This window comes from Parasteatoda tepidariorum, chromosome 8, assembly GCF_982258835.1.
Source record: "Parasteatoda tepidariorum strain Cologne lab strain chromosome 8, Ptep-v5.0, whole genome shotgun sequence".
Taxonomy (NCBI): Eukaryota; Metazoa; Arthropoda; class Arachnida; order Araneae; family Theridiidae; genus Parasteatoda; species Parasteatoda tepidariorum.
This window is the reverse complement of record NC_141762.1, coordinates 11432332-11451368: the sequence shown is the minus strand read 5'-3', so window position 1 is coordinate 11451368 and position 19037 is coordinate 11432332. Positions and strand designations below refer to the sequence as shown.

The 19037-nt window shown below is 29.3% G+C and overlaps 1 protein-coding gene across 2 annotated transcripts in view; it reads left to right on the top strand.

The window, feature by feature from the left end:
- Positions 1-8899: 8899 nt before the first annotated feature.
- The window catches only part of LOC107437837 (uncharacterized), a 93194-nt gene continuing 83056 nt past the window's right edge, over positions 8900-19037 (top strand). Inside the window, exons 1-3 of one of the 2 annotated variants that reach the window (XM_087149829.1) lie at positions 8900-9241; positions 16934-17118; positions 18594-18853. In XM_087149829.1, coding sequence (XP_087005955.1) covers positions 9199-9241; positions 16934-17118; positions 18594-18853 — 488 coding nt within the window. In that variant the 5' untranslated portion in view covers positions 8900-9198. Of the gene's footprint in view, positions 9242-15785; positions 15937-16933; positions 17119-18593; positions 18854-19037 lie in introns of those variants that run through there. The other variant, XM_087149830.1, reaches the window with a different exon arrangement.

Here is a 19037-nt window from a genome sequence, read left to right as displayed (position 1 = left end):
TTTAGCTATAACCGTAATTTTGCTTATTTTATTTGATTTATGCATACACCAAAAAATAAATGGATTAAAAGCTAACAAAACCTAATTTTAAGGCTGTGATTGGCGAAACAGTGAAAAAATTTCCTTCTTCACATAAAATAAAAAAGAAAATATAATGCACTGTACATATACAATGCATTGGATTTTCAGAAGAGAGAAATTCTTCGTATTCAATGCTTTAAAAACATGCTCACGAAATATTTCAAAGCTTTTTTTTATTACTTTAAAAAGCATTTGAAAGATTTTTTTGGTAGCATAATTATACCTACTAATTAATTTTTTCTGAGAATTTGGGTTCCTCCAAGAATAATTCGAATGTTCAGGGCGTTGCTGAAAACAGATTGTAAAGCACTGATCTAGAGTCCCTAAGCCATTGTGTTACAATCAGCAACACACTGAATAAGACTCGCGTATTGAAATAAAACTCATTTTCATGAAACAATAGTTTCTTTACCGGATAAATAGCGCACAGATATTTTTGAATAACTGATGAAACTAGAGTTTTCTAGAACGTATCTAATTTTTTATTTCAATATTTTTGAATATTTCCTTCATAAACTTCAAAATTTCAATTTTTTTTATTTGAAAAACGTATAAGGTTTCTGTTTTGAACACTAAACACTATCATTTAAATTATTGAAAATCTGTAAAAAGTATGTGCTAAATACGTTGCAGTTTATTTTGGATGTGAATTGCAATCATATCCCAGCATTAATGAAGAATGAATACTCTACCAAAATTATTGTAAATTATTAGCTGATAATTAATTCCTTGAGTGTTAGCCCCAACTTTATTTAAAATTTTCAATTCAGGATTTCCTATATTATAAAAGAAAGGAGTTACTCCTGTGTAATTTAAAGAGGTAATAAGCACTAGCAAGGAAACATCTTTACAATTTTGTTAAAATGCTCATGTATATATTACAAAAATATATTGTACCATTATGAAAAGTTCAAAGTTTTCATTATTACAACTCATTCTTGATTAAAAAATATCTTTTTCACTCACTTTTTATCAGTTTATTTCTGATTTTCCAGGGTGGTAATATTGAGTTTTAAATTGATAGAAGCGGAAAGGAGTATTTCAAGTTTAAACTTTGATATGCTTCAAATTTTACAGCTTAATTTATAACGTATGTTTCTTTTTACAAATGAGGTTTTTTTTAAGTGTGACATATACAATTTATTAATAAGCAATCAAGCATTAAGCAAACAAATATTTATTGCTATGCATGATTTGTACATCGTATACTAAATACAACACAAAAATATATATTAACATAATATTGATTGCCCATTTATTCTAAAATGAAGTATATAGCACCAATTATTTCATAGTTCGTTGCATTTTATTTATCTTTGCTGTTGCTGAATAAGAGGTCTGGAAACAATAGATCTTAAAACTCCAGCATCGGAAAACTCGTAAGGGAATTGTAATAAAAGCGACAATCATGGCAAATATGCTCCTAGATTTGCCCTTCCAAGACCGGAAGCAATATTTTCTGGAACGATGGCCAGTGGCGTATCTAGGGTATGGCAGGTATGGCGAGAGCCATGGGCGCATTATTTGAAAAAGGCGCAAAATTAACCAACACCAACGTCTTTCTTTTTTTCAATTTTTCAAAATATTTTGATATTTTGCTTGTTTTAAAAAAATTAATTTAACATACATACAAATACAAATTTTAAAAACAATAATACAAATTTCAAAAAAATAAATAAAACATTGAAAAGAATCATTTAGAAAACTCTCCAGAATGCAGAATAAAAACTTCCAATGATCCGATCCTCAGATAAATCTTTCTTTTTCCAGTACCACAAGCAAAAAGACAAGATAAACATCTCTTCATATCACATTACCAGGATGTAAAAGGCCAATTATCTGGGGGTGAATAGAACACCTGCAGGCATAGAGAATAGCCCTTTGGTGGTGACAAAGGGCAAAGAGATGTGAAAACCATGGGGTGTCCCTGTCCAGTGCCCAATTATCATACCCTAAAATGCTTGTAGATCTTAAATTTTATCAGGGGTGAAAATCACTTTGAAAAGCGGCTTTCGAATTTGTGGAATATACAAATAGAACCCTTGCTGTAAATTAGCGTAAATCCTTTCAAAAAGGGAGGTTTTGTCACACATGGTGGGAATCACTGTCACAAAACATTTAAATACTAAAAACAGGAGGTGCCTCTGCCTTGCTTAAACCAACCTTGCTTAACTCAACAATGAATAAACCCCATCTATTCTTTTTTTATGAAGAAAAAAAGACAGCCATAAGTGTAATTTAAGCGAAGTATTAGGATTTTCCTAAAATCAAGGATTAAATTGTAAGTAATCATTTCTTATTTATTGAAATCATGCTCACTTAATTATTTCACGTTATATTTTGTAGCGATCGATATACTTTCTAGCAATGCCAACTGCTCCACTTTCTTTAAAATATTTTATTCAGTGGTAGTTAAAAACGAAACCATGCAGAATTTAAGATAATTCTGGTAAAATTTATAATTCTCACCTGGAACAAAATTATGTTTCACATGATTTTTTTCAATTATTTATTATTTATATGTAGAAAGGGAAAATGGTTTTACATTAAATAAACAAAGAATCATACAATAAATGTAACTTTTGCACTCAATAAAAAATATTTTTCTGTATGGAGCAGAGAAAGTTTGCATCTCTGTATATGTAGATTGAGAGGGGCGTTTAATACATTAGAATATTTTGTTTTTGTATAGAATTATTTTTATAAAACAAAGTAATTTAATATGCACAATGATATTTTGGTGATAAAAAGTGAACTTCGTGTAATTAAATGCTCGTTATTGTATTATTATTAAAAACAATGTCTTAATTATAAGAAAAAACGAATGTTAAAATTTGAAATGTTGGAAACATAATTTTTCAGGTTTCCTGAAAAATTATTGCAATAAGTAAATATTTTTGTGTAAATTACGTAGCATTGGCTCAGTTAAGCGTGCCAACTATGGAGAAATAGATTTCTTTTCATTCATTAAAAGATAGATTTTAGGTTTAAACACTCATAAAATTTTTATTTTTAATTGATTAATTTATTTATTGAATGAATAGATTAAGGAACGTATCGTTAATTGTTCAAACTGATTTTTTTTTTTTTTTTTTTTTTTTTTTTTTTTTTTTTGCTCTTAAGTCACAGAAATATTATTCACACACAATTTTAATTTTAAATTAATAACTTAAGCTCAAGTTTAAATAATTCTTTTGCTTACAAATTGAGAAAAAAAAAAGAGTTGTGAAATTTATCAAGACCTTACTTAGTATTTTTTTTAATTTCAAAGCATCTTATTTGTCCATTATAATTAAAATAAAATGGAAAAAAATATCATTGAGGCTATAATATGTATTTTATAACTATCTATTAAAGCAGCACAATAACAACAATAATTCTTTTTTCATTATCCCTTTATTTTAAGAAAATAAGAAAAAAATAATGATAAACATCTTATAGAAAAATTCGAGCTTGTTTATTTATGAAACATATGCATTTTTAGAAAAATTCAAAAAGCCCTCTCTCCTCAAAATATTCAACAGATTTATATCTCCTTTTTTTTAAAAAGAGCATTTTAAACCTAATTAAATTCGATTAATTTTGGAAAGATTTATTCGGATAATGGCTTTGTCAAAAAAATATCGATTGTTAAATCCTTTATTTTATAGATGAATTAATTATTTGTTGCTTGTAAACTGAAGTTGCATTTTAATGTAAAGGTTCTCGATTGGGTAAATTTTTAACCGCTTAAAATTTTAAACTTACTTATTACCCCAGACAATATTTAAATTTAAAAAAAATATCTGTGCATCATTAAATGTTTAAACGAATAACCGCTAAGGCAAAAATTTACTTTATTAATAATTATGCATTTGTCGATCTATATGTTAAGATTAAATTTGATCATATGAACTTTAAATCATTTTTTCTGTAAACGTGCATTTCGTCTCTACCTTCTTTCTTTTTAATATTTTCAACTAATTGCCGCTTGAGTGCAAATTTTACGAAACGACTTTTTATTAACTAAGGTTTAACGTAGTAATTTGGTCACATAACAGCCTACTTTGGTTTCAATAAACCGTAACTATAGAAAATTTTCAGAACTATTTAAAATATTTAATAATAATATTACATTACCTTCCTTTAAAAAGCATTTTATGCCCGCTCAAAATAATATTTTTTTAAACTAATTCATTTAGCAATTTTTTTATCATATCTTTTATGGATTTTTTAACAATACCCTTGGTACCTTAGCCATGGCCATGTTTGGAAAAATAAGATTATTGTAAAACAGTTTTAATTTATTGCATTAATTCAAAATATTTCTTCTTAGAAATAAAGCTTTTATCCTCCATTTTCTTTCTTTATTTATTTTGTGAAATATGCGAAAATTGTGTGACAAATTCAAATATGAACAAAAGAAATCAATGCGTGTTTTTAATATTAGTGCAGATTTTCTAAATGTGTTTTCAGTTATTATATTGTACTTTTGTTACTTTTTTGTTTCTTTACATAAAATACTTTACTCAAATTTAAAGGAAATATATTAGGGGGAGGACCTGTTTTGTAGTCTAAGGTTCTGGGGAGTACGAAGATCAAGAACCTAAATTCGATGAAAAATGTTTTCATTAAGGGGAAGTACGTTTTTACATTTGATTTTATTGCTCAAGTTATTGTATGCACTAATTTCTATGGATTTAAAGAAAAATAAAGTAACTTACAATTTTATCGTAATATTTAATTTAAAAGAAAAGATTTAACGTTTCCCTATCGAACCATTAAAATTTTAATAATACATGATTATCTGATACTAATAATTAGGATTATCAAAGGTCAAAGGTAATTCTTTTTCTAATTTACTTGATGGGTTCCAACCACCTTCGGACTTATGTGTATAAAATGAACAAACAAGAATTAAAGATAAGAATTTTTAACTTAAATATACAAACTTTTAATTAAATATTTAAATCTTTTGAATAGTTCCAAGTCTACAATACGATTTTAAAAAAAAGTTTTATAATCCTAAAAAGAAGAAAATTTCGAAACGAAACTAAAATGTCTATACTTTAATTGCCTTTATTTTCTTTTTAAAAATTTCAACCACGATGCCGCAAAAATATGTTCATAATAGTTTCCATTTTCTCAACCTACTTTGACATTAATTATTAACAATATCATTAAAGAAGATTTTTCTTGAATTATCACTAATAATCACTCGAGTTTAGAATATATTAAAGATAATAAAATTAACTCGATTGCGACTTTTGATTTCCAGGATCTTTTCAATAGCATTCCCCTTTTTAAACTAAAAGATGCCTTTTGAAATTATTATGATTTTAAAAATATCCTTAATTGCGATTTTCATTGCATTTTTAATAACTACCTTAACAGTGGAAAATAATATTTTTTCAAATTGATGGAATACCCCAAGGATCTAATCTTTCATCTCTCTTAGCTAATTTATTTTTGCACTATTATGAAGAAGAAAATCATGCACTTATTAAATATGTTTTTAGATTTATTGGTGATTTAATTATCTTTAATTTTCAATACAATTAATATCTTTAATTTTATACAATTTTATTAAATAATATTTACCGCAAAGAATTAATCTTGCTTTGTAATCATGATGATAACATTAATTGAATTTTTTTAGATTTGGGTATTATAAAAGAAGAAAATATCTGCTTTGATGATTTAAACGATAAAAGAAATGATTTTAATGTAAATAAACTAATTACTTAGAATTTTAATGTTTCTAAAATATCTATTTAAATACCATGTTTAATCAAATGAATAGAATTAAAAAAACATAAAGTAATGTTTTTTTCTCCCAAAAAAATAGACAAACTCTTCAAAAACTTGAAGAAAAAAAACAATTGATACCCAACTAAATTGATAAAATTCTATGGGAAATCATTGAGTTAATTGTATGTTATTATAAATAAGTTAATTAAAAACTTCTTGGTTAATTTATATAATTTTTACCACGTGCAAATCTATTTCGGGCAAATCCGTGGCTAAAAATATGTGCCAAACGGCAATTCATGCTTCTCTCTTTTTTTCTTTTTAAATAAATGTTATTTTTCTAAAATCATTAAAATTGTATAATTAAATGTCGACCTATTAATTATTAACTTATCCAGAATAATATCAACTCGCGCACATCCATTTTCGAGCCAATCCTTGGTAACTTACAAATCAAACGCGCTTATATATATATATATATATATATATATATATATATATATATATATATATATATATATATATATATATATATATATATATATATATATATATATATATATATATATATATATATATATATATATAATATTTTAAGAAGGGGCGCCGATAGGGAGGATTGCCATAGGCGCCATTTTCTCTAGATACGCCTCTGACGATGGCATCAGCTATGTTCTGTTGAGCGAGACCTCCTCCACTCTTGGTTACTTCGGTTACTTTGTTTAATTCTCCAGTAAGAGGATCTGAAACAATTGTTTCTTTAACTTGAATGACCCCACCAAAGTCATCTACAGCTAGTTGAGTTTGACCATTTCCACGAGGATCTACCAAACATTGCACGCTTTGGCTGAAGGCAGCATCTGCAAGAGTTTCTTGGATTGCAGTTTCGATTGGGTCTTGGGCGACTTGGGATATTTGGCTTGTTGTGACAGTTCCTGTAAATGGGTCTTCTTCTTGCACGACGGTGGTTTACGTGGCACCAATCCCAGCCAATCCGCCAGTGGCAACACCTCCAATTTTGCCCCCATAACCAACTGGTCTATATCCTGTCAAATTATCAGACAAAATTGTTTTGCCAAGTCCTCTTCGGCCAGTGAAAAGGGAAGTAGGATATGATCCATAATCCATTCCTAAAAGTCCATAAGGAATTTGAGATTGACCAACTCGGTAGAGTCCTCTGTTTCCAAAAAGACCATCTCCAACTGAAAGTTGAACAGAGCCAGCTCCTAGTCCACCACCTTTAACTCCTCCAATTGGAGACACCTTTGAAACGACGACGGGAGCACCTGAAAGAGGGTCTTGTACTACAGCGGTATGATGTACAGCTCCCCCACCACCTAAAATTAAAATCCAAATTGTAAAAACATAAATAGGCAGCAAAAATATGATTTAAAAAAAATAGGAATAAATGCAAAAGATCTTCGTCTATCACAAGGAATAAGCAATAGGTTTTAGAGGTTTTGCTAGTATAAAAAACATCTAATATAAGATCTACTATAATGAATATGATGAAATATCCACCATAATGAAACAAAAACTTGAACTAAATAACAAGGAAGGTTTTCGTCACGAGAACATTATAATTACAATTAATTGTAGGTTGTACACCTAAAACTAAAATAAATTAAAAGAGCGACAACTATAATATTCATAAAAAATTAACTTTAAGACGATAATTTTTTTTGTATTGGTCAAATATCAAGAATAACCGTCATTTCATTATTTTAAGGTCATATTCTTCATGGCCATTTTTTTCTCTAATAATTATGAAACTATTAATTAAAACTGATTAAAGCAATTTAAAACTTTACATTCTAACAGAAGGAGTTTTTAAATATTGCATACATATTTTTAAGGATGAAAATTTAAAATGAATTGACTTAAAACACTGTTATCAATCATAAGTAATAATTACCCAATTTCTTAATAAATTTGATGATTAAACTTCAAAATTAATTGCAAACTATAAATAAATAATTTAAGTACTTTAAACTGAAGAAAATGCTATGATTTAAAATTTTCAAGTGATTAGTAGGTTGTTATAAATTAATTATGTGATATATTTAACATTAAACATTGAATCTAAAGTATCTTTGTTACTGTTAATGATCAGGAGAATTTTTATATACTTCATATTTGTATTTATTTCTGACGCAATGCATTACAATATTTACCAATTGATACACGAACATAAATAAGTGTAAACCGGTTTCAGCAGAGTAGAAACAATAATATTGCATTCTATCACCTGATAATTAAGATTTTATATGTAATCTTGAAGTGCGTCTAATATGATTTGGATAATACGTCGAATAATTTTGGACTAAGGAGGCTTCAGACATCCAGGTATTGGTAAATGGTAAGCAACATTACATAATTGAAATCAGGAACGAAAATTTAGGGTATAATCAGAAGTGGTTTTAATTTAGATAGGACTCTTTTTCCCTCAAATTTCAAGTATTTGTTTTTATTGTCCAGGTGGAGCGGGAAGTGCGTTAATCAATGTAAATGTTGGTTTATACAATGATTTTCTTTGCGACCAATTATTGCACAATGTCTAGGCAGGTTTATGTGGATTACACTGTATAATACTGCCAGACAAAAATATGACAGCTAATGATAAAAAAATTTAAAAATTTGTTGGACAATAGAAAATTATTTTAATTTACTGAAGATTGAGCCTTTTTCAATAATTTTGAAATGACTCTTTGAAATTCTTTACGTTCTGCAAATTAGAAAGAGAAAATATGTAAATTGAGACTTAGTTACATTTTGCTGTAAAATAAAATATTTGTTCATAGCTGCTTTCATAAAATGGAGTCCATAGTTCATTATTACTTTGAAAAAGTTCTCATAGTTCTCATTGAAAGATAATCAGTGCTACAGTGATATCTAAAATTTTTTTTAAATTGTCATAAAACGTTTTATCATTGATGCCTGAAACGAATAAAAATAAGAAAAACTCAACAAAAACAGAGCTATCTAATCAGATATTATCTCCATATCGAGGTCTTTTCATTTTGTAAAAAAGTGTCAGAAAAATACGATAATCTTAAAGAAAAATAATCAAAGCAGTGCGAAGGAAAATGGCATAAGTAACATCTTTATAATCAACTACACTTTATACCAATTTCTTGAAATTAAATAAAATATTTTACGCTTTTTTGTTGTTAATCGCTTTAGTTTTTTAACATTTCACACAATTTAAATTTTAATTTTCTCTTTTTCAAAAAGAAAAAAAAATCTGATGCTCAACCATATTTAATTAAACTTGACATACACCATTTTCCTTTAAAGTGCTGAAATGTGTTTCAAGTTTGATAATCTGAGTTTATAAGAGTGTTTCAGTTGTCAGATCGGCTCCCGTCCCGTAAGAACATCTTCATCATGCTCATTGCAATAATTGTATCCATTATCTCTTTTCCTTTCGGTATGTAGAGTTATTTATATTTTCCTAATTTTAAATAAGTATTAATATTTATTACTAATTTATTGTTTAGCACAGTGGTTTCCAAACTTTTTGTCTCGTAGACCCCTTGCCAAGTTTTTTGGTTTGGGTAAACCCCCTGCTTATCTGATATTGATTTTTTTGTAAATTCATCAACTTCAAATGTATTTTTGACAGCTGGTATAGTGCTACTCACAGTGAGAGATTTAAATTTTTAACTGTAGTGAAGTGCAGTGTGAAAAACTTAAGAAAAAAAAACGCATGTTAATTTTATACATTTAGTAATTAAATTCAAATTAAAACTAACCTAATTAAAATTCAGTATCTGTTTTATAAAATAACAAAGCAATAAATAAATGCTTTTAGTGGGAGGGATGGACCTGATGCTTTAATAATAAATTATCAACATTTGGCATCAATTTAGTTAGGTTTAATCTCATATCTCTTCGGTTAATGATGTCCAGTCTGTTTTTTTCTTCTTTTTTTCTCGTTAGGATATCGGCAACTGCGCTGAAATATCTTTCCACTAGTTATGAAGATGGAAAAGCAATTAAAAACTTTCTCGCAATATTCCATAGTACGGGATAAGTATATGTGCATTATGTGAAAGTTCAAATTTTATTGCGACCACAAATCGAATGCCTACAACTTTCACAATTTTATGAAACATACTAATTTATTTCAATTAATATGTGAATGGAATAAAATAGCGCGCTATAAAATCCCTACTCCGCTACTAATATTATAATTGCAGAAGTAAGTTTGTATACCAAACCGTAGTAGTAGTGTATTGTCGATCTGCATATCACATTTTCACGTAAAAACTAAGCAACACATCTCTGTTATCTTGTGCGCAGACTAAGTTGGAGGTGTAGCTAGCTAAAGAGTTAACGCAGGCTAGGCTACAATTTACGGCTGAAAAATACTTTTTTGTTACAAAATAAAACCTTCCTTACACGCAGAGAAAATAAAAACGTACGCGGGTGGAGCTGCAGGCAACTGCCAGTTTATAATAATTCAGCTTCATACATCAGAAAGTAATACTAATAACTTAAGTTTTAATAAAATTTTTACTTCATGGCTACTTTTATAAATTACGTAGAATGTAGATAGATATATTTCTTTATATTATAAGGTAGTATAACGTAAGTAAATAGGTACCTGCAACGTATGTTGATTATTCCATTCTTGAAATGCCAAAATTAAAGTCACGACCAACTTATATCAGATCCGCTATCGTTGATCCCCATTTTCATTTCATGGAAACCCAATTTTTTTTTCACTACATGGACCCCCTGCAAGTTGCCGTTGACCCCTGTGGGTTGATATAAACCACTTTGGGAATCACTGTTTTAGAAGCTCTGTTCCATTTTACACTATCTTGTCAAAAGTAACTGGACAAGCAATAGCACGGATTCGGTGACGCTTGAGGTATATATTAAAATGATATAAATCCCTTCTTTTAAACATGACAACTTGTACCATACAAGGGAACGTTACTTTTAAAATGTAACAAGTAAAAGTACAAGTACTTTAAGCAAGAGTAATGAGCAATAAGTAAAAGGCTTTGAATTTAAAAACTAATGAGTAAAAAGTACAAGTACAAAACAAAAAAAGCAACTGCTTTAAGGTACATTTCAATTATATAGAAAATTCAAAGTAATCATAAATTTTATTAAAAGAATTTAAGAAAAATTAATTTAAAATGCATTAAATTTTAATTTAAAGGTATAAAACTCTTAAATGCAGAAAAATTTTACAATTTTCTTTTGAAAAGCTTAAAATGGAAAGAAATCAAAATTCAATGTATGTGTATAAAAAGGAATTTTAAATTAAGCTTATTTTAAAACTATTTAATCTTTAGAAATTTCGTTTTTGCTTTCAGAATTTCTAGTCACAAAATTAATTTCATACTAATTACAACTAAGAATTTGCTGTTATTGAAATTCGATATCGATTAAATTCGATAACATTGTAATTTTTGGTTAAATAAATAAGTGAAAAATATATTGCTTTCACATACATTTAAAATCAATTAAAGAGTGGGTTTCACGCTCCCTCCCACCAACCTCCCACTCCCTTTCGGGAAATTGCAATCCTTAAAGATGCTTGGAAAACCACGTTGACTGTTAAAGAATATATAGTACATTAAATTTATAAATTAAGAAAATAATAAATTTCAAAAATAACGAAAAATAAACTTTTTTGGAAAGGAAAATTATCACAATATTTCAGAAAAAAGTAACGAATTCTTTCAACATTCTCATTACAAAAACTTTTTTCCCAAAAGTAAAGAGAATATAAATTAAAGCACTAATTTTAAAGTACAAGTAAGAGTATTTAATTTAAAAAGTAACAAAGTGCATGTAAAAGTACGTACTTTTTACTTCGTTACAAGTAACGAAAGTAAAATTATTGCCATGTATGGCCTGCACACGTCTGGGGAAACTTTCCAACATTTTTTGTTACGTGGCCACAGGAATGGGCAACGAATCAATTTGTGATATAGCTAAGTAAACTGTTTATCGGTTATAAAGCCAAAGCATGAAGCGTCCTCATAAAGGCTTTTTTTTCGTTTTCTATATAAAAAAAAAAACAGGCTTAGAAGCATGTGAAGAGGTTTTTCTATTTCCCAAACATACACAAAACAGAGCTTGTTACGTAATAGAACCGATTGAAATTCCTTCCTTGCTCTGGTGATAAGAGGCAAACCTTAATAGCCTTTGCTTATAAGCTTTGCATAAACCTTAATAAGCTTTGCTTGGCACCTTGCTTATAAGAGTCAAACATAGTCAAACCAAAACAGTTAAGACACCTGATTCTTTTCCTTTGGGTATTAAATTCAAGGCTTTCATAATCGCTTAAGTGAGTAGAGAAGGGCACCTATCTTTAGAATAACCCTTTTTTTCAGCGGTACAGAGGATAGAGAATCGCATCCTAATGTGGCGACCCCGGTTCGAAATTCAGTAATGGCTTGACGAAAAGATAATTGTTCCTGGATCACACTGATCACAGTGCTGGCGCAAAATATCTCCTGTATTTGGGTTAAAATTCCTTACCCCGTCAGACTAGTCTAGGAAGGTTTCAGTGGGTTTTTTTTTATGTAACGGAAACTCAAATTTGTCCACTGAAAAGTCATCCATAAAGGCTAATTTCCCCAAATACTTGATCTAGGATTCCCGCGTCTTCTAGGTTGGGTTCGAAATTAATACGCTACAAACTAAGGTCGTGCAATTTTCACTGTGGGATTATTATACTGCAAGATAAATGGCCCTTTTCCGATATTTTACAAAACAATTGAGTTAGTATTGTCCAAAATGCCTACACACAGCAGAGTTTATGTTTTCAACCACGCAACTAAGAGATTCAGACCAAACCATGAAAATCACCTTCTATACCTTGATTATTTAGGTGGATGCCGATCGGGTTCACTTTGACTAAATAATGTATTATTTTCTTAAATTAATCACATGAGATGATTATGTTTATTTTATGTTGTAATATGTTTTAAATATATTCAAAGAAAATTATGTTGCTTCTAATGCCATTTGCCAATGCCGAATTCAAGTCTAAGGGAGCTTTTCTTGATATTAAGTTGCGCCATCTATGACCAAGAATACGACCTCAGACACACACGTCACAGCCCGTTTACAGGACAGACCCTTTCATACATTCATCCAGTCATACACAGATCGTAATTTTGACCTGACTCAGAGAACGATCTATCTGCAATTCAGTATCCCTCCCCATGGAAATGATTTGTCAGAGAAGCATGGAGGACTCTGTGATCTGTCTTATTGAACGATCATTAACCAGTCACCATTTAACACACGAAGAGTTCTCAGCCGGAGGGTATCGAACTCATGACCTCTTGGGCATGGGCCCAAAACCCTACCGACCAGGCTATCCGGGTCCTAATGAAAATTATAAATTACTGTCAAAATAAAATTTATAAAATATTCATTTACATTGTAAATGTTACGGAGTATTTAATGTTTATTAACGTTATGACAGAGACATGTTATTATTTGAAGTATAGGGTAAAATGGTGTTAAGACGACAAGGTGAGGAAAAAAACGTTAAGTTAAGCGCAAGGGGTAATATCATAGTAAACCACATTTGAATACATTATTTCCATTGTTGTTCACAGAGAATTTAAAGTTATCTCAATAGGTAAATGAGTAAACATCGACCCGATGTTTTATAGCAGGTCATAAACAAGTGCCAAATGCAAACAAACCCATTTAATAAGGAACACATATAAGGAGACGAACAAAATCAAAAATACAGATAATAATCCGAGCTCTTCCCTTTCGGAATTCAGTAAGCCATCTGGCATGATCAAGGTTAATGTTGATCAAATCCAATCTATACATATACATATTTAGCTCCGTATGAAAGTGAGACAACTCTCCAAGACGATACCACATCATTGCCAGACTTTTAATGATATCATCTTTTAAGAGTGAAAAATCAGAGTTCAACACCATGATTTTAGTAAATCACCATGATTTAGTAAATATTATGTGTATAGCCTTGATATCAAGATGGAACTTCGGAAATTCTGAAAAGTGTCCATCTGGGAACAATAGTAAGGGTTAGCATGATGCAAAATTAAGATTTTTGGAAAAGTTGTGACCCATTACTGTTCTGGCTCAAGACAATTAAATGTATTGTTCAGGGTCGTAATTATATTGGTATTATCCTAAAATTGACCAATTATTCGAGCGAAGCTATATGAGAGAAACAAAGCAGTTTTGATCATTTTTTAAACGTGTGAATGAAAGATAGCTTTTTTTTCCGCACATGTGTTAAGGAATATATAAAACCTGACTATAAAAAGGAAAAGGAAAAAAATATATAAATAATTAAATTCAATTATTTTCTATAACGTAAAATCAAAGTTTATATGTCTTTCAAGCTGAGATCATAACCACGAAGCTAAAGAGGCAAAATGTAAAACTGGTAATTCATTGCTAATGGGAAATATTAATCAAATTTTACTTTTCGTATCATATTTTTCTGTTTACTTGTTTTTTTATTGAAAGTATTCACATGCATGAAAATAAAAATGATTAGTAATGATTTTTTATAATAGAAATCTACCGAAAATTTTGTAACAAACACCACAATGTTAACGATTAGGTCAGCACTGCACATTGGCCGCCTTTACTTCCCAGAAAAATTGGCACCAACCGATCTGGACCTGGATGGGCTTCAAACCGCTAGCGGGAGAAGAATCCAAGTCCTTACTGATCACTTAGATGTTCTCCCACTGTGCCATCAAATATTTGAAATGTTAGCAACTTTTGTGGCTTTAGAATAATTCATTCATTTCAATGTTGTCAAAATTATGATTCGAAATTCTTTAGTACTGAAGAAATATTAACACATTTGCTCATTTATTTTTACTTCCACTACCACTATAAATACTGTGGCAGAGTTGCCAACCTGATTCGACATGATATTTAAAAAAAAAAAAAAAAACAGCATATCTGCTAACTTTTTAGAACGCTGATTACGTCTGTGCTTTAACAAAATTGCTTATCGCATAAGCCATTGAGTTATTTAAAAGTAGTGGTAGTAAAACCCCAGTGAATCGTATTTTATAATCAAAAACCGTACATTAAATGTCTGCCCTTCGAAATTTTTTCCCGCTGTCCAGAGTAAGTGGGCATCTTCCAATCTGGCCGAGCTCTGTATAGCGCACTAAAAAGGCTCGAGGAGGTGACCTAAAATATGCTAATTACGTAGTGTAGACGATATTTTAAAATGCAAAACCGGAAACAAAAACTTACTTTCTCTAAATAAACATAACTTTTTTTCGTCGGATTCAGACTTCTGACCCCCAAAATATAGGGGTAACAGCAATTCAGGAAATATGGTGCCAATAGTTTGATCAGGAGAGCGCTCCAAAAAAAATTTACCTTTTAATGTTAATTTTACTTTTGACGTATTTAAAAAAAATTTCGCACACAATTATAAAATTTCCTTATCCAAAGACAATTCCATGGAACAGTAAATGTATGTTATTTTTTATTATTTCATTTAATGGTCGAGAAAATTTTGAATTGTAAAGTACAAAATTTTTTAATCATTTAAAAAAATACAATTTTGCATGATAAAATACATTAAAGTGTCTGAACTTTTAAGCACTCTCCTGATCAAAGTATTGGGGCCATATCTCCCAAATTGCGGCTACCTTTGGCAGTCAAAAGTACGAATCCGTTGAAAATAAGGTATGTTTATGAAAAGAAAGTACGTTTTTGTGTCTGATTTCGTAACTTAAAATGTCCTCTGCACTTATTAAATAGCATATTTGAGATCATCTCTTTGAACCATTTAGATTGAATCCTAGAAAGCAAAGATCCGATCATTAAATCAAAAAGTTATTCAGGGTAAATTTTTAAAAAAAAAAAAAAACACTGTACAGCTATTAAACGTTTCATCTTCAGACTACTCTCAATTTCTTCTTTCTTCTGAAGCCTATTGTGAATGACATTGACTAAAATGCCGATTTCCTTATCATATTCAATTAGAGAATACTCATTGTTGTTCACTTCGAACGTAGGCTAGTCTGAATTTTGTTACATAACGAAATTATTGAAATGAAAAGAAATTATGTATTATAGTCATGTTAATTACAGCACTAGTGTTTTTACTTTTCAAACTGTTTGGTACGTATCATTATTTATTTTATTTCATCATATTTAAAACTAAAATCATATACTAATATTTTTTAAACCTACCAATTCTCTTTTAAATTGTATAATAGCATGTAACGCTCTAGTTTACTGATGATAATTACCAATTATTTTTCCTCTGGTAATTTCCATTGTTCTTACAGTTGGTTAATGAAGGTAATTGCCCGTACTGCTAGTCCGATTTTTTTTAACTCTATTTTATGTTTTTTAGGAGTAATGTTAATTTAGCAGCAAAAAATTTTTAGAGTGGTATTTAAGGCAACGGAATTAGTGTAATTTAGCCAGTTAAAAAAATGGAAATTTTATGTTCAACAAACACGAAATTTTCATTTATTGAATACCAATTTAAATTTAAAATATTACAATAATTTACTTTCACATGGAAATATATCTTAGTAATAAAGTACGGTGAATGCGTCTATTTTGTTACTCCAAGAAAAATTTCAAGAATGAAATAATTACGATATCAATCTTAATTCCTCTAAAATGTGTTAATTCTTCAGACTATTTCAATTTATATATTTATTAAATTAATTCAAAATAGTAGTGTGAAAAATTCTTTCAATTCTAATTTATAAAAATACCAAGACAGATGTGGATCATGAAATGAGACTAAATTAATTTCAACCAAACTCTGCTAATAAAACATTATGGTTTTTAAAAATTAAAAATATTACGTAGTTGAACAGGTCTTAAGCATTGAATATTTATAACTTAACTATTTAAAGCTTTTTGAGACTCTTTTTGTGACAAAATTGTATGAAACATGATGACATATTTGTCTGAAATCTAAATGAAAACAAACAATCAAACAAAGATTTAGTTTCATTTAGATTTGTCTGAAATCTAAATCAAACTAAATTAAAACATTTAAGTCAAAGAGGATATAGTAACAATATTCTATTTTATGTATCTGTTCTGTTCGATGTTCGTTATATCTATTCATTATTATCTATCTGATCCTTCACAGAAGTTCTTTACTGGATAAAATGGCTAATTGCATTCATCGCCGTCCTCAGGTATAATGCAAAACATCGTAAAAGATTTGATCTGTACGAACTTAACGCAATTGGTCAACCCGAAAAGGTGGGGTTTCTGGTTCCTAGAACAGAAGCTGAATTAGAATCACCTCAATCAGAAACCCATTTAAAAGAGGTAGGAATTATTTTAAATTGACCCCTTTGTGATTTTTCTATTAGAACATTTTATATCAGATCTACAAAAGATCATTTACAGGGGTTGGACAAAAATATGGAAACACTTCTATACTTGGCTTGATTTAAAAGAACATGCTTCAATTTTCACATGCAAACTTCAAAAAGAAAGTTAATAACCCTCAATTTTTAAATCATTCTAAGATGGCTATATTTATTTATTTAAGAATGCTTCTTTAATTATTGTATGTTATGTTTTTTCTAAACGAATTAATACCTCTTTCCCAATAATTGCTCTTTGCTTTTGAATGCATAAATATTTTTTTTTCTTTTTCATTACTGTTGGTGTTATATAAGTAATATTTTAAAAACCTGTTTAAAAGAACTATTATAAATAAAATAAAAGCGCGTTGTATCAGATTAGAGCCCCTGAATTAGTATAGTAGCCATATGTCAGATAAAGTATAAGTTCAGTGACGTAAACCACGCGCGCTACCACATTTCATTGAATTTATCAGACATAGCGAATATAAAATAATTAAATACGTGCAATAAAATAACTTTTTGTTCATATAGAGCTATAAGCTAACAATTATCGCTGATGCTATCTTTCAAATCTGTGTAAAATTGAATCGCTAAATTTAAAACAATGGCTAACGCTTAACCAACCAGAAAATTCCATTTCGTTTTTCACTCATCTCATTCGAACTGTTTGTCGTAGAATGTTCTAAGGTTGACTGTGACCTTTCTTGTGCTTGAAACTATCTGTATGGCAAATTTCACCGCTTTCTGTTGGATGGTTTAGTAGTAGAACACACACAAAGGCATTCATTTTTATATACCTGTATATAAAATAGATTAGATGAATATGTTGAGAATTATCGTCTGATTAATTTTTTACTTTGACCTAGTTTAGAAACTTAAGTTGCTATAGTAACGGTTTATTTTGCTTTTCTTGAGCTTATTCGTTCTTTTTTTGTGGAGAAGAAGCGAAATGGCTTTGAGTTTAAATTTAATTATTTTTAAGCATTAATATATTCACCCCATTTTATATCCTTAAATGTTTCGAGTTTTATTGATATAACTAGTATTTTACATATTTTGTAAATGGAATGTAAAAATAAATCATTTCCTGTGCTGTAAGTTGTTTTATGGAATAATCAAGAAAACTAACATACTTAACTAATTCTGATTCGAAATGAAAAACGGTATAGAATCGGTTAATGGCATTTCGTGTCTATAGACCTAGATCCAGCAATCATTGCTATATTTTCCCAACCGATTAGTAGTGAAATTAATGCAATATTCATATAATTTAATCACAAGAAGCTTATCACTATACTCATTAAGTCCCAATTCTCATTATTACAAAATATATGTTCTTTGGTTAACTTAATAGTTATTCCAACAATTTTTCTCTCTTTCTTTAAAAAGTCCTAATGATGTCCAGGATTCTTACATTTCCTTTGTTTTTAGTCTGCGGATGAAATATTTTTTTATGGAATAAATTCAAAGGCGGAATGTGTTTTGGTTCGTATATCAAGAGGCAGCGATCAAGAAGCCGAAGCTTGGATCTATTTGAAACTGGCTGATGGCACTACTTATCATTTGGCTGAGCACGTCAACTACCAACAGCCCTTTGAAGAAAAATGCCTGGTATTTTCTTGTGGAAACTTGCAAATGCATTATTTGTCACCGATGAGGAGATGGAGAATACAATACAGTGGACCTCTATTGTGAGTATTTTTTAGAAATTCTCAAAAAGATTAACCCTTTCTTTGGCGACTGTAACAGGTAAAGTCACAGCCGGAAGCGTAATCTATCAGGTTAAAAATACAAAGATGGTAACCAAACAAATTCTGTAGCAGTTTATTTGTAGTCGGGGTCATAATAGTTAGATTTATTTCAAAATAAAAATTA